Source organism: Pleurodeles waltl, chromosome 3_2, assembly GCF_031143425.1.
Source record: "Pleurodeles waltl isolate 20211129_DDA chromosome 3_2, aPleWal1.hap1.20221129, whole genome shotgun sequence".
NCBI lineage: Eukaryota > Metazoa > Chordata > Amphibia > Caudata > Salamandridae > Pleurodeles > Pleurodeles waltl.
The window spans coordinates 98,977,935-99,002,690 of NC_090441.1; the positions used below are offsets into that span (position 1 = coordinate 98,977,935).

At 45.8% G+C, this 24,756-nt stretch overlaps 1 protein-coding gene across 2 annotated transcripts in view; it reads left to right on the plus strand.

Moving 5' to 3' along the window:
* Positions 1 to 24,756, plus strand: part of GTF2I (general transcription factor IIi) — a 1,115,084-nt gene that overhangs the window by 462,857 nt on the left and 627,471 nt on the right. For both annotated transcript variants that reach the window (XM_069226909.1, XM_069226910.1), the window contains one exon: positions 15,448 to 15,513. In XM_069226909.1, coding sequence (XP_069083010.1) covers positions 15,448 to 15,513 — 66 coding nt within the window. The remainder of the gene's footprint in view (positions 1 to 15,447; positions 15,514 to 24,756) is intronic.

A 24,756-nucleotide genomic window follows, 5' to 3' on the forward strand; every position in this document is an offset into this window, starting at 1 on the left:
CCTGACCGCGACTGCCTGACTCTAAAATCCAGACGGCTGGAAAAGACCCTGCACCCGCAGCCCCCAGCACCTGAAGGATCGGAACTCCAGTGCAGGAGTGACCCCCAGGAGGCCCTCTCCCTTGCCCAGGTGGTGGCTACCCCGAGGAGCCCCCCCCTTGCCTGCCTGCATCGCTGAAGAGACCCCTTGGTCTCTCATTGAAACCTATTGAAAACCCGACGCGTGTTTGCACACTGCACCCGGCCGCCCCAGTGCCGCTGAGGGTGTACTTTTTGTGTGAGCTTGTGTCCCCCCCCTGTGCCCTACAAAACCCCCCTGGTCTGCCCTCCGAAGACGTGGGTACTTACCTGCTGGCAGACTGGAACCGGGGCACCCCCTTCTCTCCATTGAAGCCTATGAGTTTTGGGCACCACTTTGAACTCTTCACCTGACCGGCCCTGAGCTGCTGGTGTGGTAACTTTGGGGTGGCTCTGAACACCCAACGGTGGGCTACCTTGGACCCCAATTTGAACCCCGTAGGTGGTTTACTTACCTGCAAGAACTAACATTACTTTACCTCCCCCAGGAACTGTGACAATTGCACTAAGTGTCCACTTTTAAAACAGCTAAATGTGTTTTATGTAAAAAGTATATACAGGGAGTGCAGAATTATTAGGCAAATGAGTATTTTGACCACATCATCCTCTTTATGCATGTTGTCTTACTCCAAGCTGTATAGGCTCGAAAGCCTACTACCAATTAAGCATATTAGGTGATGTGCATCTCTGTAATGAGAAGGGGTGTGGTCTAATGACATCAACACCCTATATCAGGTGTGCATAATTATTAGGCAACTTCCTTTCCTTTGGCAAAATGGGTCAAAAGAAGGACTTGACAGGCTCAGAAAAGTCAAAAATAGTGAGATATCTTGCAGAGGGATGCAGCACTCTTAAAATTGCAAAGCTTCTGAAGCGTGATCATCGAACAATCAAGCGTTTCATTCAAAATAGTCAACAGGGTCGCAAGAAGCGTGTGGAAAAACCAAGGCGCAAAATAACTGCCCATGAACTGAGAAAAGTCAAGCGTGCAGCTGCCACGATGCCACTTGCCACCAGTTTGGCCATTTTTCAGAGCTGCAACATCACTGGAGTGCCCAAAAGCACAAGGTGTGCAATACTCAGAGACATGGCCAAGGTAAGAAAGGCTGAAAGACGACCACCACTGAACAAGACACACAAGCTGAAACGTCAAGACTGGGCCAAGAAATATCTCAAGACTGATTTTTCTAAGGTCTTATGGACTGATGAAATGAGAGTGAGTCTTGATGGGCCAGATGGATGGGCCCGTGGCTGGATTGGTAAAGGGCAGAGAGCTCCAGTCCGACTCAGACGCCAGCAAGGTGGAGGTGGAGTACTGGTTTGGGCTGGTATCATCAAAGATGAGCTTGTGGGGCCTTTTCGGGTTGAGGATGGAGTCAAGCTCAACTCCCAGTCCTACTGCCAGTTCCTGGAAGACACCTTCTTCAAGCAGTGGTACAGGAAGAAGTCTGCATCCTTCAAGAAAAACATGATTTTCATGCAGGACAATGCTCCATCACACGCGTCCAAGTACTCCACAGCGTAGCTGGCAAGAAAGGGTATAAAAGAAGGAAATCTAATGACATGGCCTCCTTGTTCACCTGATCTGAACCCCATTGAGAACCTGTGGTCCATCATCAAATGTGAGATTTACAAGGAGGGAAAACAGTACACCTCTCTGAACAGTGTCTGGGAGGCTGTGGTTGCTGCTGCACGCAATGTTGATGGTGAACAGATCAAAACACTGACAGAATCCATGGATGGCAGGCTGTTGAGTGTCCTTGCAAAGAAAGGTGGCTATATTGGTCACTGATTTGTTTTTGTTTTGTTTTTGAATGTCAGAAATGTATATTTGTGAATGTTGAGATGTTATATTGGTTTCACTGGTAATGATAAATAATTGAAATGGGTATATATTTTTTTTTGTTAAGTTGCCTAATAATTATGCACAGTGATAGTCACCTGCACACACAGATATCCCCCTAACATAGCTAAAACTAAAAACAAACTAAAAACTACTTCCAAAAATATTCAGTTTTGATATTAATCAGTTTTTTGGGTTCATTGAGAACATGGTTGTTGTTCAATAATAAAATTAATCCTCAAAAATACAACTTGCCTAATAATTCTGCACTCCCTGTATGCTATTGTGATTATTCAAAGTTCCTAAAGAACTTACCTGCAATACCTTTCAAATGAGATATTACATGTAGAATTTGAACCTGTGGTTCTTAAAATAAACTAAGAAAATATATTTTTCTATAACAAAACCTATTGGCCTGGAATTGTCTCGGAGTGTGTGTTCCTCATTTATTGCCTGTGTATGTACAACAAATGCTTAACACTACTCCTTTGATAAGCCTGCTTGACTGCTCGACCACACTACCACAAAATAGAGCATTAGTATTATCTCTTTTTGCCACTATCTTACCTCTAAGGGGAACCCTTGGACTCTGTGCATACTATTCCTTACTTTGAAATAGTGCATACAGAGCCAACTTCCTACAAACTGCATCACCGGTCCTCTGGGTCCCCTCTCAGCACGACGAGCGTGGTCCCTGGAACTCAGCAACTCTGTCCAAGTGATTCCCACAATCCAGTGACTCTTCAGTCCAAGTTTGGTGGAGGTAAGTCCTTGCCTCCCCACGCTAGACTGCATTGCTGGGTACCGCTGAATTTGCAGCTGCTCTGGCTCCTGTGCACTCTTCCAGGATTTCCTTTGTGCACAGCCAAGCCTGGGTCCCCGACACTCTAACCTGCAGTGCACGACCTCCTGAGTTGTCCTCTGGTGTCGTGGGATCTCCTTTTGTGACTTCGGGTGAGCTCCGGTTCACTCCTCTTCGTAGTGCCTGTTTCGGCACTTCTGCGGATGCTGCCTGCTTCTGTGAGGGCTCCCTATCTTGCTGTGCGCCCCCTCTGTCTCCTCACGCAATTGGCGACATCCTGGTCCCCCCTGGGCCACAGCAGCATCCAAAAACCCTAACCGCGACCCTTGCAGCTAGCAAGGCTTGTTTGTGGTCTTTCTGCGTGAGAACACCTCTGCAAGCTTCTTCACGACGTGGGACATCCATCCTCCAAAGGGAAAGTTTCTAGCCCTCTTCGTACTTGCAGAATCCACAGCTTCTACCATCCGGTGGCAGCTTCTTTGCATCCTCAGCTGGCATTTCCTGGGCATCTGCCCAATCTCGACTTTGTCGCGACTCTTGGACTTGGTCCCCTTGTTCCACAGGTACTCTCGTCCGGAAATCCACCTTTGTTGCATTGCTGGTGTTGGTCTTCCTTACAGAATTCCCCTATCACGACTTCTGTGCTCTCTGGGGAATATAGGTGCCCTTTACACCTACTTTTTAGGGTCTTGGGTTGGGCTATTTTTCTAACCCTCACTGTTTTCCTACAGTCCCAGCGACCCTCTACAACCTCACATAGGTTTGGGGTCCATTCGTGGTTCGCATTCCACTTTTGGAGTATATGGTTTGTGTTGCCCCTATACCTATGTGCTCTCATTGCAATCTATTGTGACTATAAATTGCTTGCATTACTTCCTTTTGCTATTACTGCATATTTTTGGTATTGTGTACATATATCTTGTGTATATTTGCTATCCTCATACTGAGGGTACTCACTGAGATACTTTTGGCATATTGTCATAAAAATAAACTACCTTTATTTTTAGTATATCTGTGTATTGTGTTTTCTTATGATATTGTGCATATGACACCAGTGGTATATTCGGAGCTTTGCATGTCTCCTAGTTCAGCCTAAGCTGCTCTGCTATAGCTACCTTCTATCAGCCTAAGCTGCTAGAAACACCTCTTCTACACTAATAAGGGACAACTGGACCTGGTACAGAGTGTAAGTACCCCTTGGTACCCACTACAAGCCAGGCCAGCCTCCTACACAGGGGTAAGTCAGCAACAGCTGTCCTATTAAAACAGGTTCCTTTGGCTGAGATATGCAAGGTGGCAACTTGAAAGTATGTACATACTTATGCTAAACATTACTGTCTAGAGTCAGATTCAAGAGCCGATACCGAAGGGGGACAAGCTTCCTTGAGAAATCTCTTTGGGTAATTTTAACAGCTCCTATTCTATATTTTTGTCTGCAGGTTTGTGGGATGGGCTTGTATTCAGTGGTTATGACTATTGATAAGCGTCCCGTGGAAGAGAAGGAAAAGTTGCTTACGTAATCCTAGTTCTCTCCCAGGGGAATCCACATCAAAGTCCTAAGCAACACTCCCTCCTCCACTGCCAAATTTTGTTTTTTCGCAGCTCTTGCACACTTTGTAGTACAACATTTTGAGGATTTCCCTGGAAGAAAACTAGTTTTACAAGTAAGCAAATTTTCTTTGTCTTTTACCAGATTCTTCTGATTTAGCATGTGTCTGGAGGCAGTTGGTTGTTTTCAGAGTGTGACAAAGTGCATGAAAGCATTTTGAAGGCCCAAAACACATTTCCCAGATGTAATATATATCTGGAGATTTAGGTGTATAGACATCATCCTCAAAAGAATGCCATTGAATTGGACTTCAAGGAAGAAGCAGTAATATTAGAGCAATGCTCACCATCAATTAAAGTATACTGTTTTTGTCTTAGAGTAGATGTTTGTGGAAAGGATGTTTTATAGATTGGAGGTCTGAATTACCTCTAATAACTGTGTGGATTTAAGTAGGTCTATAAAAAGCATGCCTGGAGTTTTTCAACTTGTCATGACCTGCAGAAGATGTCCTGTAAAAGGCTTTTACTCTGGATAGCCTGCTTCATTTTTCTGAACGTAGAAATTAACCCTGGACTTCTAAGACATTGGGTGTGAATGAAAAAGATGCAGGGTAACCTCTTTAATTAGTCACCACCATTGCAGAAGTAAGACAATTCCAAGACTTCCTTCACTTAATCCATGCCTATATATCTCTTAATAATATTCAAATAGTGGGGCGTTAGTAGAACAGTAGATTCAGTGGTAAGGGAGATCCATTTGGTTACTGTCAGAGTTGTATGACTACTTTGATACTCCTTTTCATTCGCCATTTTTATTTTTGTAACTTACAGCTTTTTAGCTGCTTAAAAACGACAAACTGAAAAATAAATAGCCATCAAGATTTTTTCCACTAACAAGATTTTGCATCGAATCATTATGTTCCCTTCACTCTTTATCCACTACCAAAATTAGGTTGAGGAGTAGACACATTGAAACTGAGACTGATGAAGTATTTTACTGTTGAGCACAAACACAACAAAGGTGTACCTTTCTAATATAGATGAATGATATTCAGGTTGCTAATTTCTATAGACGTTTGCAGCCAGCCTTGAACTAGCAGTGTCCTAGATGACCTCCTTAGCTTACCCTTTCATCAGCATAGTTTCCAGCATGCTCTAAAGGTGTTCAGCCTCTGACCGATCTAAATTAGATTGACTGGCATGAGGGTCAGGATGGACAGCATGACGGCGATGAGACGGGCACATTAGATCTTTCCCCTGTTTTAAGTAAAGCTGCAAGTCTTGCTGCATACTACAACGGGAGCTATTCCCCATTGGTCCTTGATATTATCTGCTAGAACGCCTCGGGTATTGTCAACAAGATAGGTAAGGATTGGCGATTAATGGTTAATAAATGACATTGTTACAGGAGATAGGGTCCCATGATATTGTCGCGTAGGCTCTCATTATACTAATGAGACTACTGGATTTTTGGGTGGCAGGATCGCTCACAGTGTGGGGGACTAAGTCTAACCCACGGCGAAGGACCCTTGTCACTCCCAATCCGGTTATGCTTCGGCTAACTAGCAGTGCCTCATCTCTCCCAAAGGGAAGAGATAATTGGGCAGCCGAGCGCATGACATCTTAGTGCTTCCCAGGGAAGTCGTGGTCACTCAGATCCCAACCAGTTCTCTCATACCCAGTGTGGTCTCATATTCAAATGACAAAGGCAGTTTGAGTTTTAAAGATTGATTTAATAAAACAACTGCATTTTGGATAACAAGGCGTGAGCCGCAATAACCAGAACCATACAACACAGTAGGATTGAAATAGTAACGAGGAGAGTCAAACATAGGAATAACGCTATCATAGTGCTACTAGATTACGTTCTCTCTTCTAAGTTCTATTTTGAGCACAGCATGTTAAGCTCTAAGCCTGCCTTTCAGGTTCCCTGGGATGACATCAACCCTCATACCTGAGCAAAGGCCTGTGATCTGGATCAGCATCTGCAACAGGGCAGTCAGCGTCTAGTTGTGGTTCCCTGGTCGGAATCTCCTTCTTACGTGTACCAGGACTAGGAAGTGTTTTTATAATTAACACGCCGGTGTTCTAAGAAACGTCCCTACGTAAGAATGTGTACTTTCTACGAATCCTAAAGACTAAACTCCTACCACATCTATCGGCAATGTACCAGACTGTATACTTGACTGAAGCACAGAGCGAGCAAGAATGTATTGTTTGAGAACTCTGGTGCTGAAGTAAGCTAAACAGTGTGATAGAAGAAATAAAACAAGACTGTGAAACTGGTTATTGAAAAATAACAGTGCGAGGCTAAATAAAATGCATCTAGAACAAAGTGCACAAAGGCCTAATGCTTTAAGCAAACGCGCAAAGCCTATATTAAAAATGGCTACACTACAATATGGTAACTCTAAATGGGTTATACAGTGTGTAGGAAAATGGCCCTTGTTGCAGTTACCCCCCCGACTTTTAGCCTGATATTGATGTTGACTTGACTGAGAGTGTGTAGGTATCCTGCTAAAAAGGCCCCCACCACCAGTGTTCAGTGCTCTTTCACTAAAAATGTACCATTGTTTCCACAATTGGCACACCTCTGGCATACAGATAAGTCCCTTGTAAAAGCCATTGGCTACTGCCCTCTAACCCCTAAAACGCCCCTAAATCTTGTTGTAAGGAAATGCCTCCTTGGCATGGTTACCCCCTGACCTTTTGCCTTTGCTGATGCTAAGTTTTGATTGAAAGTGTGCTGGGACCCTGCTAACCAGGCCCCAGCACCAGTGTTCTTTCCCTAAACTGGACCTTTGTCTCCACAATTGGCACACCCCTGGCACTAAGGTAAGTCCCTTATAACTGGTACCCCTGGTACCAAGGGCCCTGATGCCAGGGAAGGTCTCTAAGGGCTGCAGCATGTCTTATGCCACCCTGGGGACCCCTCACTCAGCACATGCACACTGCTTCACATCTTGTGTGTGCTGGAGGGGAGAAAAAGACTAAGTCGACATGGCACTCCCCTCAGAGTGCCATGCCAACCTCACACTGCCTGTGGCAAAGGTAAGTCACCCCTCTAGCAAGCCTTACAGCCCTAAGGCAGGGTGCACTATACCACAGGTGAGGGCATAAGTGCATGAACACTATGCCCCTACAGTGTCTAAGCCAAATCTTAGACATTGTAAGTGCAGGGTAGCCATAATAGTATATGGTCTGGGAGTCTGTCAAATACGAACTCCACAGCACCATAATGGCTACACTGAAAACTGGGAAGTTTGGTATCAAACTTCTCAGCAGAATAAATCTCTGGCCTGTTGCAGTAAGATTTGGCTCCTGTCCTTAACATTTAGACATGACCAAATGCATCCGGACAGTTTTAATAGAACTTGTAGGTAATCCAGCATATCACTATTGTAGGAAAATGGCTCCCTGTTGCAGTTGCCTCCCCCTCCCCCCCAACACTTGTTGTGTGATATTGATGCTGACTTGACTGAGAACTGTGCTGAGACCCTGCTAAGCAGGACCCAGCACCAGTGTTCTTTCACTAAAATGTACCATTGTTTCCACAATTGGCACACCCCTGCCTCACAGATAAGTCCCTTGTAAAAGGTACCAGTGGTACCAAAGGCCCTGTGACCAGGGAAGGTCCCTAAGGGCTGCAGCATGTGTTGTGCCACCCTAAGGGACCCCTCACCTAACACATGCACACTGCCATTGGAGATTGTGTGTCTTGGTGGGGAGAAAAAAGGCAAAATCGACATGGCATCCCCCTCAGGATGCCATGCATACAAAATACTGCCTGTGGCATAGGTAAGTCACCCCTTCAGCAGGCCTTACAGCCCTAAGGCAGGGTGCACTATACCACAGGTGAGCTCATAGCTGCATGAGCAATATGTCCCTACAGTGTCTAAGTCCATTCTTAGACATTGTAAGTAAAGGGTGGCCATATTAAGTATATGGTCTGGGAGTTTGTCATAACGAACTCCACAGTTCCATAATGGCTACACTGAATACTGGGAAGTTTAGTATCAAACTTCTCAGAATAATAAACCCACACTGATGCCAGTGCTGGATTTATAATTAAAAAAAATGCACACAGAGGGCATCTCCCCTGTATTTTACCCAATCCTTCAGTGCAGGACTGACTGGTCTGTGCCAGCCTGCCACTGAGCTGAATTTCTGATGCCATGGTGTGAGAGCATTTGTGCTCTCTGAGGCCAGAAACAAAGCCTGCACTGGGTGGAGGTGCTTAACACCTCCTCCCTGCAGGAACTGTAACACCTAGCAGTGAACCTCAAAGGCTCAGGCTTCGTGTTACAATGCCACAGGGCACTCCAGCTAGTGGATATGCCCGCCCCCTGGACACATCCCCCACTTTTGGCAGCAAGTCCAGAGGAGATAATGAGAAAAACAAGGAGGAGTCACCCACCAGTCAGGACAGCCCCTAAGGTGTCCTGAGCTGAGGTGACCCCTGCCTTAAGAAATCCTCCATCTTGCTTTTGGAGGATTCCCCCAGTAGGAATAGGGATGTGCTCCCCTCCCATCAGGGAGGAGGCACAAAGAGGGTGTAGCCACCCTCCTGGACAGTAGCCAATGGCTACTGCCCGCAGTCCTAAACACACCCCTAAATTCAGTATTTAGGGGCGGCCCTGAACCCAGGAAATCAGATTCCTGCAACCTATAACAAGGACTGTTGACCTGAAAGCCCTGCAGAGACGACGGAGATAATTGACTTGGTCCCAGCCCTACCGGCCTGTCTCCAGTCTCAAAGAACCTGCACAGCGACATATCCAGAGGGACCAGCGACCTCTGAGGACTTAGAGGACTGCCCTGCACCCAAAGGACCAAGAACTTCCCGAGAACAGCGGCACTGTTCAGAAACAGCAACAAAGAAGCAACTTTAAAGAGACTCTTACTTCCTGGCAGAATCGTGAGTCTTCACACTCTGCACCCGATGACCCTGGCTCTAGTCCAGTACTACAAACACCGCAGAGAGGACTCCCAGGCAACACCTGCATAGAGGATCCAGAGGCTCCCCCTGACCGCGACTGCCTGGTAACAAAGGAACCAGACGCCTGGACCAAGCACTGCACCCGCAGCCCCCAGGACTGAGAGGAACCACCTAGCAGTGCAGGAGTGACCAGCAGGAGGCCCTCATCCTAGCCCAGTCGGTGGCTGGCCCGAGACGCCCCCTTGCCCTGCCTGCATCGCCTGAGTGAACCCTGGGTCCCTCCATTGCTTTCAATAGGAAAACTGACACCTACTTTGCACACTGCACCCGGCTGCCCCTGTGCCGCTGAGTTTGTTTTGTGTGCTTGTATCCCCCCAAACCCCTTCCCCTCCTGCCCCAGTGCTTTACAAACACCCCCCCCCCCAGTCTGCTCCCTGAGGACGCAGGTACTTACCTGCTAGCAGACTGGAACCGGAGCACCCCTGTTCTCCATAGGCGCTTATGTGTTTTGGGCTCTCCTTTGACCTTTGCACCTGACCGGCCCTGTGTTGCTGTGGCTTTGGGGTTGCCTTGAACCCCCAACAGTGGGATTCCTATGCCCAGGAGACTGACTTTGTAAGTGCTTTACTTACCTAAAAAACTAACCAATACTTACCTCCCCCAGGAACTGTTGATTTTTGCAACGTCCACTTTGAAAATAGCTTATTGCCATTTTAACCAAAACTGTGTGTACTACTGCTTTGAATCAAAGTCCTATACTTACCCGTGTGAAGTACCTTGCATTTTATGTACTTACCTGAAATCTTGAATCTTGTGGTTCTAAAATAAATTAGGAAAATATATTTGTCTATATAAAAAACCTATTGGCCTGGAGTTAAGTCTGAGTGTGTGTTCCTCATTTATTGCCTGTGTGTGTACCACAAATGCTTAACACTACCCTCTGATAAGCCTACTGCTCAACCACACTACCACAAAATAGAGCATTAGTATTATCTAATTTTGCCACTATCAACCTCTAAGGGGAACCCTTGGACTCTGTGCACACTATCTCTCACTTTGAGATAGTATATACAGAGCCAACTTCCTACAACTATGTAAAGCCCTGAATATGAACCCTAGAACATAGGTAGGTGAAGGGCTACATACAAACCACTTTAAAATCAGATAATCAGAGCCCTAGTTTTTATCTTGCTGTAGCGATGATGGCAAGACCTATTGGGAAATCATCAACAAATATCACTCATCTGAGATATGTATGCCGAGCGTTGCTCATAACATCCCTGCACACCCATGAGTAGTACATTTTGGCTTATACATAGTCTTGAGTTATGGGGTGAGCAGAACTCGAGTGAAGATGAATTTTACCCATTATCTATAAGGTTTGAAATTCATGAGGGTGCTACAGTTATTGCTCTGAGTCCAGCTGGAAAGGCCCCCAGGTCCTACGGGGTCCCAATGTAAATGTACTAAGTGAATGTTCATTTGAGGCCCCTGTAGTTACCATTGCTTTAAATTCGGCATTCAGGACCAAGCTACCCTCTTTGTGGCATATCACAACAGAAATACCTAGATAAAAAAAAAAAAAGCAACAGATTGGATTCCAACTTTGTAAGGAAATGCCTCCTTGGCATGGTTACCCCCTGACTTTTTGCCTTTGCTGATGCCAAGTTATGATTTGAAAGTGTGCTGAGGCCTGCTAACCAGGCCCCAGCACCAGTGTTCTTTCCCTAACCTGTACCTTTGTTTCCACAATTGGCACACCCTGGCATCCAGGTAAGGCCCTTGTAACTGGTACCCCTGGTACCAAGGGCCCTGATGCCAGGGAAGGTCTCTAAGGGCTGCAGCATGTCTTATGCCACCCTGGAGACCCCTCACTCAGCACAGACACACTGCTTACCAGCTTGTGTGTGCTGGTGGGGAGAAAATGACTAAGTTGACGTGGCACTCCCCTCAGGGTGCCATGCCAACCTCACACTGCCTATGGCATAGATAAGTCACCCCTCTAGCAGGCCTTACAGCCCTAAGGCAGGGTGCACTATACCATAGGTGACTGCATAGGTGCATGAGCACTATGCCCCTACAGTGTCTAAGCAAAACCTTAGACATTGTAAGTGCAGGGTAGCCATAATAGTATATGGTCTGGGAGTCTGTCATACACAAACTCCACAGCACCATAATGGCTACACTGAAAACTGGAAAGTTTGGTATCAAACTTCTCAGCACAATAAATGCACACTGATGCCAGTGTACATTTTATTGTGAAATACACCCCAGAGGGCATCTTAGAGATGCCCCCTGAAATCATACCCGACTTCCAGTGTGGGCTGACTAGTTTTGCCAGCCTACCACACACCAGACATGTTGCTGGCCACATGGGGAGAGTGCCTTTGTCACTCTGTGGCTAGTAACTAAGCCTGTACTGGGTGGAGGTGCTTCTCACCTCCCCCTGCAGGAACTGTAACACCTGGCGGTGAGCCTCAAATGCTCACCCCCTTTGTTACAGAACCCCAGGGCACTCCAGCTAGTGGAGATGCCCGCCCCCTCCGGCCACAGCCCCACTTTTAGCAGCAAGGCCGGAGGAGATAATGAGAAAAACAAGGAGTCGTCACTGGCCAGTCAGGACAGCCCCTAAGGTGTCCTGAGCTGAGGTGACTCTGACTTTTAGAAATCCTCCATCTTGCAGATGGAGGATTCCCCCAATAGGATTAGGGATGTGCCCTCCTCCCCTCAGGGAGGAGGCACAAAGAGGGTGTGGCCACCCTCAGGGCTAGTAGCCATTGGCTACTAACCCCCCAGACCTAAACACACCCCTAAATTGAGTATTTAGGGGCTCCCAGAACCTAGCAAGATAGATTCCTGCAACCTAAGACGAAGGACTGCTGACCTGAAAGCCCTGCAGAGAAGACGGAGACACCAACTTCTTTGGTCCCAGCTCTACCGGCCTGTCTCCCCACTTAAAAAAAAAAAAACCTCACCAGCAGCACGTTCCACAGGGTCCAGTGACCTCTGAAGCCTCAGAGGACTACCATGCATCTGAAAGGACCAAGAACTCCCGAGGACAGCGGCTCTGCTCCAAAGAAGAAACATCTTTGCAACAAAGAAGCAACTTTTAAAGACCACACGTTTCCCGCCGGAAGCGTGAGACTTTGCACTCTGCACCCGGCTCGACCTGCGGAGAACCAACACTACAGGGAGGACTCCCCGGCGACTGCGACCCTGTGAGTAGCCAGAGCTGACCCCCCTGAGCCCCCCACGCGACGCCTGCAGAAGGAATCCAGAGGCTCCCCCTGACCGTGACTGCCTGCTTCTAAGAACCCGACGCCTGGTAAAGACACTGCACCCGCAGCCCCCAGGACCTGAAGGATCCGACCTCCAGTGCAGAAGCGACCCCCAGGTGGCCCTCTCCCTTGCCCAAGTGGTGGCTACCCCGAGGAGCACCCCCCTTGCCTGCCTGCTTCGCTGGAGAGACCCCTGGGTCTCCCATTGAACTCCATTGAAAACCTGACGCCTGTTTGCCCACTGCACCCGGCCGCCCCCGTGCCACCGAGGGTGTACTTTTTGTGCTGACTTGTGCCCCCCCGATCACCCCCCCCTCCACCCCCACCCATGCCCTACAAAACACCCCTGGTCTGCTCTCCGAAGACACGGGTACCTACCTGCTGGCAGACTGGAACCGTGGCACCCCCTTCTCCATTGAAGCCTATGCGTTTTGGGCACCACTTTGACCTCTGCACCTGACCGGCCCTGAGCTGCTGGTGTGGTAACTTTGGGGTTGTTCTGAACCCCCAACGGTGGGCTACCTTGGACCCAACTTTGAACCCTGTAGGTGGTTTACTTACCTGCAAAACTAACAAACACTTACCTCCCCCAGGAACTGTTGAAAATTGCACTGTCTAGTTTTAACATAGCTTATTGCCATTTGTGTGAAAACTGTACATGCTATTTTGCTTCCTAAGTTCCTAGTTCCTAAGTGAAATACCTTTCATTTGAAGTATTACTTGTAAATCTTGAACCTGTGGTTCTTAAAATAAACTAAGAAAATATATTTTTCTATACAAAAACCTATTGGCCTGGAATTGTCTTTGAGTGTGTGTTCCTCATATATTGCCTGTGTATGTACAACAAATGCTTAACACTACCCTCTGATAAGCCTACTGCTCGACCACACTACCACAAAATAGAGCATTAGAATTATCTCTTTTTGCCACTATCTTACCTCTAAGGGGAACCCTTGGACTCTGTGCATGCTATTTCTTACTTTGAAATAGTGCATACAGAGCCAACTTCCTACAAACTGCTATAGACCCATTTTGTTACTTGATTCTGTAGTAAAAGTAGTTGTTCGTATAGCTCTTGATTGAATCCAGTTATGTTGTGCTGTGAATATTTTTCCAAGCTACAATACGAGTTCAGATAAGGGCTTGGAACTTGGAAAAAATGCCTTAACCTCCAGATGATCACCAAATACAATGTTGTGAACGGAGCAACCATCTATCTGTTGTTCATGGATCTACGTCCTGCTTTTGTTCAAGTGAACAGATCATAACTGTGGGTATGAACTCAACTGTAGTGGAGCTCCTTTGTGCTCTTTATTCAAATGTTTTCACTTCTACAAGATTTGGGGAAGTGGGTGAATGTACACAGCCTTTCACCCTTAACTAAGGGGTAAAACAAGGGTATGTTATGGCTGCAATTTGTTTTGTTGTACATCAACAATCTTTATCCTTTCCTAGTCGGGCATGGATATGATGTGCCAAGGGTAAATGCTACATTTATACCAACCCATTTGCATGCCAAAGCGCCGGACTCCCTAATGGACTGAAGATCCTTATTGATAAATGTATAGAGTTCATAGATAATCGCAACCTTAAAAGCAACTTAGTGAAAACTTTCTTACATGACTTGTGGCCCAAACAATTGTAAATCCAGAGACTTCAGTACTAAGAGAACACAAATAGATTGGGTTAGCAATTTATCCTATTTGGGTGTAATCTTCTAGTCTTTAAGCTCACTTCCATGCCTATCAACAAGGCATCAAAAGTCAGTTGGTAGTCTTTGTAATTTTGCCCAGCACAACGGTAACAAGCCTGTTAAGCCTTTGATTGAAATTAATTTACTGAGGTGTTTACCTATATTAACTTACGTGGCAGGGTTGTGGGATTGTTATCCCACAAACCGCATTCAAGGTGAAGAGAACAACTTCTGCAGGCTTTTAGTGGGGTGCTACTGCCCAGCAGCCCCAACTATTTCCTGCTCGAGGAACTGGGGCTGGGTTATGGAGATCATCGTATTACTCTGGCTGCGATGTTACTTTGGCTGTCTGTTTGGTGGAATTACCATATCACTCTTGACTTAAAGATCATACGTGACTGCTTTGCATGCAATTTTAACCACATTATACCTTGATGACAGCACATAAAATGCATGGTTGATAACCTTGGAAGATCTGATTGAGGCCCTTTAGAATAAACAACGTTTTAGGGAGTACATGACCACCATTAGAGATGGAGAGGAGATTATTCAATAATTCAGACCACTGTGGAAATGGATCCTTATTTGACCTGGGCTTTAAACCTTTGGGAAAGTACATCTCTAATCAGATTCTGTTTAGGGACTATTTGCTGCCTCCTTAATTCACTTGGGGCAATATGATTCAGCTTCTTTATTATTGTGTCCATGCAGGGACTCCCCTCCAACTCTGTTGCATTTTGTGTTCTTTTGTAAATGTTCTATTTTTTGTGCATTGTTTATCGCCTGCTGTTCTTTAAGTATGTACATTTACAAAATGCAAGCCTGCATTTTATTTCCTAGAGACATTATGTAACCCTTTATTATGTGTGTGTGTAGTTTTCTTTTAAATCTGCACATGCTGACCGGAAAGCCTCGATGTTTTATTATATATGTTTTTTTTTTCCATTATATTGATGACATTCCTTTATTGATTTGTACTGTGATGGTCTTTTATGATCATTTTTTAATACTCGAACAAAGACTCCAAGGTTGTATTCTTAATTTCCATCTTCAGATAGTTGACCTCTGTTTTCAGTCTTTAAATGGCAAGATAATTTAATTATAAAAGTTTGTCAGATTGCTTGTGTTAATTTTCTTCTATTTCTATCCATGGTCTTGATTCCTTATCATACACTTGTGATTCTGATTGGTTTTTCACTCTGTAAACATTGGCTTTTATTAGCGCTTACTGAAATGAGTGAATATTTTTTTTTCCTTTTTCTTATAGAGAAATGGAATGCCAGAATAACAGACTTGAGAAAGCAAGTGGAAGAATTGTTTGAAAGAAAATATGGTATGTTTTCAGTTTTCTTTATAGCTGCTTAAAAAATAAAAACTGAGCAATACATAGATATTGGGGCTTTTCCTACAAACAAGATTTCTCATCAAATCATGTTCCCTTCACTCTGCATCCACTACCAAAATTCAGTTGGGAAGTAGCCATATTGAGGCCTGGGCCGACAAAGCCTTTTCTGTTGAGCACATTGTTGTATTCATAAATGTATGTTTTGTGATGCAGTTGAACTGATTTTAGGTCTAGTTTCCCTTCCTCCAGACTATTGGGTTGATTATGGGAAATTGGTTACAAAACAGTGCTTGCATGGTCCATGCATTTAGGTTGGCCTTCTACAAGACCACACCCATTTATTTTCTAGGTCCACAGTTCTGCTATTTGTGTGTTTGCATGTAACCATCCTTTTGATCAGCTCTTTCACCCTATGATACATGTGTACTCTTTTACAATACTTTCAGTATTTAACCTGTAGCCAAGGACCTTATGTATTCTATTTTAGCAGGTGAGTTTCAAGCATGGCTAGAAATCCTGTCCATCATCTGCCCCCCCCCCCCCCCCCCCCCCCCCCCCCCCCCCCCCCAAACTTACCAGCTGCTTATCTGCCTTCTGGTCCGGGAACCTCAATTCACCTCCTCCTCCATCAATAACCCATAATCTGGCAATATTTTATCAAGACACAGGACATCCAGCCAATTTAAGTGTAACACAGTCCCAATTGTATACATGTTTTTAGCATGTGTGGCTGTAGGTACACCCGTTCTGTGCATTATTGCTATTTAAAGTTGGGCTTCGATTTTGCAAGTTGTTTTTCTTCTGAGAAGGCTTTTGATTTGCGGGGTGTAGAGTGACTTCTTCCTTAGCAAGTACTGTGCATGGGCATTGGCCCACATTGTTAGATAATTTTTCTCTGCCTTCGAGTTCAGAAGTGTATGGCCAGGATTCTCATATTCGACATGCGCCATGTTCGTTCACCGGGCTCTCGCATTTCAACCCTTCTTCCTTACCTCAGAGACTTTTATAACAGCTGTCACTTTTAACTGTTTCTTCTCCATGCCAATAAAGTTTGAAGGCTGCCCTGCAGTCGTCCGGGCCCCAGGCTTTCGTTTTCCAGTCTTGGCCATCGGGTAATGTTGATACATGGTGTGTGATGGAGTTAGATGCTCTTTAGGAAATGCCCTTGATTCCACACAAAGTGTCCCTGAGCCCACCACCATAGCATCTGCAATTTTTGTGTCTCCCAAAATAATGAGCCAGATTGTGCTTTATGTTTCACTGTTTGGCTCACAACGACCCTTTGTAATCAAAGAGATAGGCGCTTGGCCCACTTGAGGGAACAAAAACAGCCATCCAAAAAAGTCCGAGATTTTCAGGCAACCAGATCCCCTCTGTGTTGAAGAGGACATTGAACCTCACCACACTAACCCAGCATGGAAGTAGTCGTCTCCAGCGAGTCCGAGGCTGATGAGGGTCCATCTTTCTCAGCTGACACTGGCATCTGCACAAAGACCACACCCAGCCCCATGAGTGTGGTCAAAGCCAAGTCACTTCCGACGACTCCCTTGTTAGGTTGTGAGTGCCACTTTGCCAAGGCATGACAATTTACGGCTTATGGTCCGCTCATCAGAGGTCTTCACATCAGTCACCAGGAGCTTCTAGCTACTCGCCTACTTCTCAAAGCCTTCTATCTGGAAATAGAGTCAAGGTAGCCTTAGTCAAAACAAAAGCAGTGAGGTACCCACTCTCTGCAGCTGTCAGCGTTAGTGCAGCGAACATGACGCTGGGCCATTCACCATGAGATACACCTCTGCATTCTGGGAGTGGACAACAATTTTGCCAATATCAGCAGGGTGCATCAACAAGTCTTTGAGTAGGAAGTCCACCCACAAGTTCTGCTCCCATACAGCCATTTCTGGGGTGCTTCGAAAAATAGACCTCTTTGCTTCACATGAAAGCACAACATGCTAAATCTTAGCCTGCAGATTCCTGTGCCAGCAGTCCAGAGACAATGCTCTATATGTGAACTGCTCAGGCTGTCAACACTCGGTGATGTGGTTAACTCCCCACGAGAAGTTCTCCAACAGGCCGGGCCTTCTCACACAAAACCAAGGCAGGTTCAGACACCCATATCCCAGACAGCTCACCTTGCAATCTGGCACCCAAGGTTTTGTAGTTTGGTTACCTTAGTTTGCCCCAAAAGTGCATGGACACCCTCAAACAAGCTAGCAAATCTACTGCTCACTCTTGTTATGTCGCTCAGTGGAAAAAATTTGTGGTCTATTCATTGTATGCAAAAACAAATCAATTATCTTAAACCCACAGTTCCAGACATTGTCTGGTGCCTACTTCATCTTCAGCAGTCCGGTCTCATTTGCACATGTATGCGCCTACACTTGCTGCTGATGCCGCCTACTTGTAACACAGATAATATTTTTCATCTAGAATTCTGTCATTAAGGCTTTTGTGGAAGTCCTCACAATCTAACCATGCCCCTCCTGCTCCTTCCTCACCCCGACTCATTAGCTGAAAGAACTCTTCATACATTGGATGTTAACCGCTCTCTAATGGCTTTCATTGACAGATCTGAACCTTTTCATAAAGCTCAGCATCTATTTGTTGCTTTTGCTAACCCTCATAAGGGTCAGCCAATGTCTAAAGCTGGCATGGCTATGTGGATTGTCAAATGTATCCACATCTACCACAAACCCAAAAGACCTCTGTCTATCCCTCCTGGGGCATGCTCTACTAATATAGAAGGTGCAACAAAGGCTTTCATAGAAAATATTCCCATAGCCTATATTTGGAAGGCAGCAATATGGTGAACTCTACATATGTTGACTATTCACTGTTGTGTAGATACTTAAGCCCACTTGCCGGCTAGAGTTGGCCAAACAATCTTGAGAACCTTGTTGTCAGATACCTGTCCCCTCCACTGGCTAAACACTGCTTTTCAGGAGCACAACTTTACAGCTCCCACAAGACAAAAGGAACATACAAGTCTGCATTGAACACATAGACAGCTTTTAAGATCCAGATCGAGGCCAAGATCTTGTAGGTCTAGAGAAAGATCTTCTAACTGTAGATCAAGTAGATCTTGTACAAGACCTAACTGGAGGTCACAATCGTGGCATAGAAAAAGCTCTCCATCATGGGCAACTACCTCGAGATCTTCTTTCAGAGATTACTCTCCATCGGTGCATATCTCGGGCAAGAGTTTCAGCAGTTGATGACCTGACATTTAATGCATTGTTGGTAAGAGGACCTCTTTTCAACAGTACATCAGAGGACATCATCGACAAATCTTCCCCTAGTTCCTGGCCTTCTTGAGCCTGCAATGCAGTTATTTTGAACATTTGCAGCAATACAATCTGCTCCATTTAGGCCCTTGAGAAAACAGAAGACCCCTGACCAGGACCCTTTCTTTCTCAGATCAGACCCTCCACCAGATTCGGTAATTGCAGCAAGTAAATTGCACAGAGTGGCACCTTTTTCTTGCATACCACCAGATAAAGAGTAACAAAAAAAGACTGTCTGGGAAGTAAAATGTGTGGAGCATCGGCTTCTACTATGGAAAAAGCTAAGTTCTAATGCTCTTTTAGGGAGATACGATATCAATCACCCTGGGACTTTCTCCAAAGGTTTACAGATAAACCTCCTTAAGAGGACAGACAAAGAACTTCATAAAGGCCTCCACAAGACTATGCTGGTATCAAACCAAACAATTGGCTCAACAACTATGGTATTTGCGCTAGAAGAAGCTCACGCTCAGACTAGCAGGTCTTAAGCTTGAAGTGCAGCAAAGAGTGAGGAACCTACCATTCTAAGGGAATACACTCTTTGGACCACATGCAGATGAGGAAATAGCAGGTATGAAAACCGAATTCGAAACCTTAAAGCTGTGTGTTGAGAGAAGAGGGAGGGATATAGACCCTAAAAGCCCAGTGACAGAAGTTACAATCTCAAAGGGTATTCAAACCTCTCATTGGTCTCACCAGCAACAGCAGCAAAGCTAGTCTTACCATCAACCCGAAACCTCTAGAGGGAGAGGACATCAGCAAACTGAAAACTCAGGAAAGCCTCCCACAAAATGAGTCACTTCTTCCATCAGTTCCATTAGTCTCTCAGTTGGGAGGAAGTATCCCAGCACATTTTACAGAGTGGCTTCTGTAAACTGCAGACAGGTTTGAATATTGTTTCATCAATCCGACTTAGATGTCACATTCTGTTGCAACCTCCTTATCCAACGGCTCGACAAACCTCATCACCTACTAGGATCAATGATGTCATACATTTTCTGGTGCATCATGCTATGCTTTGCATGAGGCCTTTATAGAAATGTGTGGAGGACCAGTGGAACTATTTCTCATACAGCTGGGAAAATAGTGAACCGTGACAGGGTCAATTTATTCAGTCACTTGCATGGTAGACCAAATGAAAGAATCTAATGAAAGGGACCTCATTTCAGCACAATTTCCCAGTAGAATCTCTAATCACAGACACATCACTCCAAGGATGAAGAGTACATCTGGGCCATTTTAGGGACCAAGGATTGTTGTCTGGCAAAGAGAAGACCAACCACATCAACCTGCTACAGGTGAGAGTAATTTATCTGGCTAAGAAGTTCTTTCTTCCTGCAATCAAAACAGCTTGTCTGCTTATTCAGACAGACAAGACAACAGCAATGTACTATCTAAACAAGCGGAGAGGGACACATTCAAGGCCTTTATCCGTGGAGTCGTAAGCCATGTGGGAATGGCTCATTGCAAAGAACTTAACAATCACAGCTGTCCTTCACCCTGGTGCTCATAAAACTAGAGGCGGACTCTCTCAGTGAAACTTTCCCGAGAAAATCACAACTGGCTTCTAAACAACGAAGGGGATACCCTCAAGTAGACTTGTTTGCTGAAGCAAAAAACAAAACATACCAAGATACACCTCCCGATTTTACCAGCCAGGGTCGAAGGGGGAATGCCCTTTATATAGACTTGGTAGGTAAATATCTTTAATTCCTTCCTCCAATTCCCCTTATACCACAGTTCTGATTGTTTTACCAGTACAAGAACAGAATGATAGAACCGGATTGGACTAGTCAGTGGTGGTTCACAGATCTCTTTAACCTATCAAAGCACCGACACAAAAGACTTCGATGCAGACAGAATATCCTGTACAAAATCAGGGGCCAAATCCTGCACCACAATGTTCCATCACCAAACTTAGTGGCCTGGCTCTTAAATTCCAGCAATATGGTCATCTAGGTCTCCCACAAGATGGCATTAGGGAAGCTAAATAACCTTCTACTGGAAAATTGTATGCCTTTAAGTGGAAGAGATTTTGCATTTGGTTTCACATCGGTGCCAATTCTTTGTCAGGAAGATATACTGATACCATACCTACCTCATCTGGCAAGGTCGGGTTTACAGTTTTCTTCTGTTAAAGTACACCTTGTGGCCATATCTGTCTAAGGGACTTTAGAATGCCTGTGGTTGAAGATTTTTAAGAAAGTCTTAACAAAGGTATTCCACCACGTTAAGTCCCCTTAACATTGTTAAATTAAAGGGACCCACTTTGAACCCATTCACAAAGCCTCTTTACAGCATCTTCCATGGAAAGCAGCTCTTAGTCGTTGTTACTTCCACGTGAAGAGTAAGTGAGATTCAGGCTGTATGCGCTTCTGAACCATTCAGTGCATTCCATAGTAACAGTAGTAATAGAAAGGTAATAAGAACACACCCCAGTTTCTTTGGAAGGTGTTCTCAGACTTTCACATTAACTAAACCATTTTTGTCTACATCCTTTTCTAATCCGTCGACTCCAGCAGAGAAATCTCTGCATTCTCTAGATGTAAAAAGACATTTCATATAATCTTTTCTTAAATTACGGTCCAGAAGGAACTGGCTTACCTTCTTCAAAACAGCCCATTTTTGACTGTCTGACATCACCGTGGCAATAAGAGGTCCTCGCCGGCATACTGACATCAGTTCCCTTTTTTCCATGCCTTCAACGCTAACGGTTTTCTCTTAGCTCTCTAGAGGTTACAGTTTCAAAGGTGTCTTATTGTACTCTGTTACAATGTCTCCTCCTAAAAAGTCAGGGTTTAAACCTTGTTGGGAGTGTAGGGGTCGTATGTCTGTCACGGACCCTCACGACAACTGTTTATGGTGTCTCAGTTCGGACCACGATGTGGGGGAGTGCGTGTCCTGCTGAAGGATGAATCTGAATGCACTCAAGAAAAGAGAGGCTAAACTCTTTTTAGCTATGGCAAAGTAGGAACACAGAAGACATCAGAGGTCTAAGACTAGAGACTCGTCATCCCATAAGTCTCATAAGAAGAGGTGCTGACACAATTCTCTGCGTCATTCTTCTAGAGGTCAGTCTCGATCCCGGTCTTCATCCAGACAGTGTCGTACGACGTGGGAGGTTAGTCTCACTGTAACTCCCCAGCCTCAAAGGCCCGAGACTTCGTCGGCACCATCGCTCATTGAGGTGGTTGAGTCTCCAGTGGGTCCTCCGCTTTCACCTGGGGCTTAAGAGTCGGCGCCACAGGTTCCGGATCCGGCCCAGTCATCTCATGAAGATCCAAGGTTTGCTGCTTTCCCGACTCCGGGTGCGGATCCGGCAGCATTTCTGAATGCCATATTCTTTAATAAGGCTATGGGCCCTGCTGGTGCACCGACTGGTCCTACAGGTCCTTTGGCATTCTCCTTGGGCTCTCCGGCTCCATACAAGTTGGCACCGTTCATGCCTTTTTATCAGGCTGAGGATGCCGATTTGGCGCCGATGACATTGCCTCTTAGGCCTCCGGCGCCGATGACCTCACCGCTTGGACAGATGACGCCGATGGCAGTGCCTCCATATGCCAACGACGCAGATGGAATCCGCTCCGGCACCGGATGGATCCCGGTCAGGATGGAGTGCATTTTTTTCTTCTCCCGGTCTGCACCCATTGCTTTAGAAGCCGGCGTCCGCAAACTCCATGTCGACGCCTAGATTGGAGGCCATGCTGAGGTCACAGAGGAGAGCGTTGAGGCTCTTGGAAGAGCAAGAGTACCAGAGACAATCGATGAAGGAAGGAGAGATTGCTGAGCCCTTGGGAGAATTTCAGGGCCTAGACTCTGCTAGTTGGCTGGACGGTTCCCCTGAGTGGGATCTTTCATCTCCGGGGGGGAGTTTACTGAAGAGGCGGCTTCCTTCCACTCTGCTATCAGGAAGGCTGCAGAATTTTTGGACCTTCCATTGCCAGCTGCTGAAGTTAAAACTAACATTTTGACTGAAGTATTACATCCTTCTTCTACTACTTCTATCTCTCTTTCAATGATGCTCTTACGGAGCCTATCTCAGAGATCTGGAGAAAGCCTGTTACATCACCAGCTGTGTCCGGAACTGTTGAAAGAAGGTACAGGTTTGCTCCGGGCGATCCGGGATTTTTGTCACAACATCCAACTCCGGAGAGCTTGGTAGGCCAGGCTTCTTGTTCGGCTCGCTCTGCTGCAGGCTCCTTTCCTGTTACTCCATCAGACAGGGAGTCCAAGAGGATGGAGCAGGTGGCTAAGAAGACTTTTGCATCCTGCACTATGGCTCTGAAGTTGGTTAATGCTACCTGTGTGTTGTGTAGATATGTACACGCCTTGATGAACACTGCTAGAGCTGTAGTGCCTAACTTGCCGCAGGATATGCAGGGACAGTTCCATGAACTCCTGTCCGACACCCAAGCTGCGGCCAAGCAGATCATCCAGTTTGGTCTGGATACTACAGACTCAGTGACCAAGGTGATGGGTACTTCAGTTGCCACTAGGAGACGTGTAGCTGAGGTCTTCTGGATTTTCATCGGATGTCCAGACAACTTTATTAAACCTTCCTTTTGATGGAGAAAATTAGTTTGGGGCCAAAGCGGACTCTGCTTACAGCGCTTTAAAGATAGTACAGCTACAGCAAAGTCTTTGGGACTGCAGGCTTCCACATCTACTCCTTTCAGTTCCTTTCTGAGGTTTAGGGTGTTTGGCCGTGGAGCTGCTTTTCGTGGGAGGCCTCAATCCATGACTCAACAGTCTGCCAACCTTTCTTATAGGTCCTTTAGAGGACGGGGAGGGTTAGAGCGTGAGGATCCACCCAGCAGCACCCTGCCTCATCTTCTTCTTCTGTGGGAGCGCAACAAGGAAAGCAGCCCTAGTTTTCCATCCATTTTAAGTCATGCTTCTCCCGTAGGGGGAAGTTTATTTCATTTTCTCCACGAGTGGGAGTTAGTCACATCGGACTCCTGGGTACTGAATATTGTGGGGAAAGTCTATGCCCTTCCCTTTCGGTAGTTATCCCTCCCCATCCTTTGTTTTGTTCAGAGGATCATCTCCTGTTACTTCAGCAGGAGGTTCAGGTCCTTTTATCAAAAGGCGCAGTGGGGTTGATTCCAGAGCAGGAAAGGAGGCAGGGATGCTATTTGAGATATTTCCTGATTCCCAAGGATGGTCAATTGAGACCTATCCTGGATTTGAGGATTTTGAATTGGTTCCACAGACAGGAAAAATTCAAAATGCTGACTCTAGCGCAGGTGCTTTTGACGTTGAACAAAGAGGATTGGATGGTGTCGATAGACTTGCAGGATGCTTACTTTCATATCCGCATTGTCAAGTCACACACAAAATATCTCCAGTTTGTGATGGGATCGCAACACTACCAGTTTGCGGTCCTTCCTTTTGGTCTAACTTCCGCACCTTGAGTCTTTATGAAGGTGATGGCGGTGGTTGCAGCGTATCTCAGAAGGAAGGGAATATCGGTATTCCCTTACCTGGACGACTGGCTAATCAAAGCCAAGTCTCCAGAGCATGTGCTGCGTCATCTCCAATTGACAACACAGTTGTTGTTCAGTCTGGGTTTAATGGTAAACGTCCACAAGTCTCACCTGGAGCCCTCTCAACGCCTCCTGTTCATAGGGGGCAGTACTGGATACAACATTGATTCGGGCCTATCCTCTGCCTCAGTGGATCCAGGACATTCAGGCGTTGATTCCACTGTTTAAAAAAGGAGTGGTTGTTCCAGTCCTCAAGGTCCTACGTCTGCGCGGTCTGTTTGCTTCTTGCATTCTGTTGGTCACTCATGCACGTTGGCACATGAGGGCTCTCCAATGGTGCCTCCGTAGGCAGTGATTTCAACACAAAGGGGATCTAGAAGAGTCGATAATGATCTTCAGAGATGCTGCAATGGATCTACGATGGTGGGCTGTGGACGGCATTCTTTCCCAAGGAAGGCCGTTTG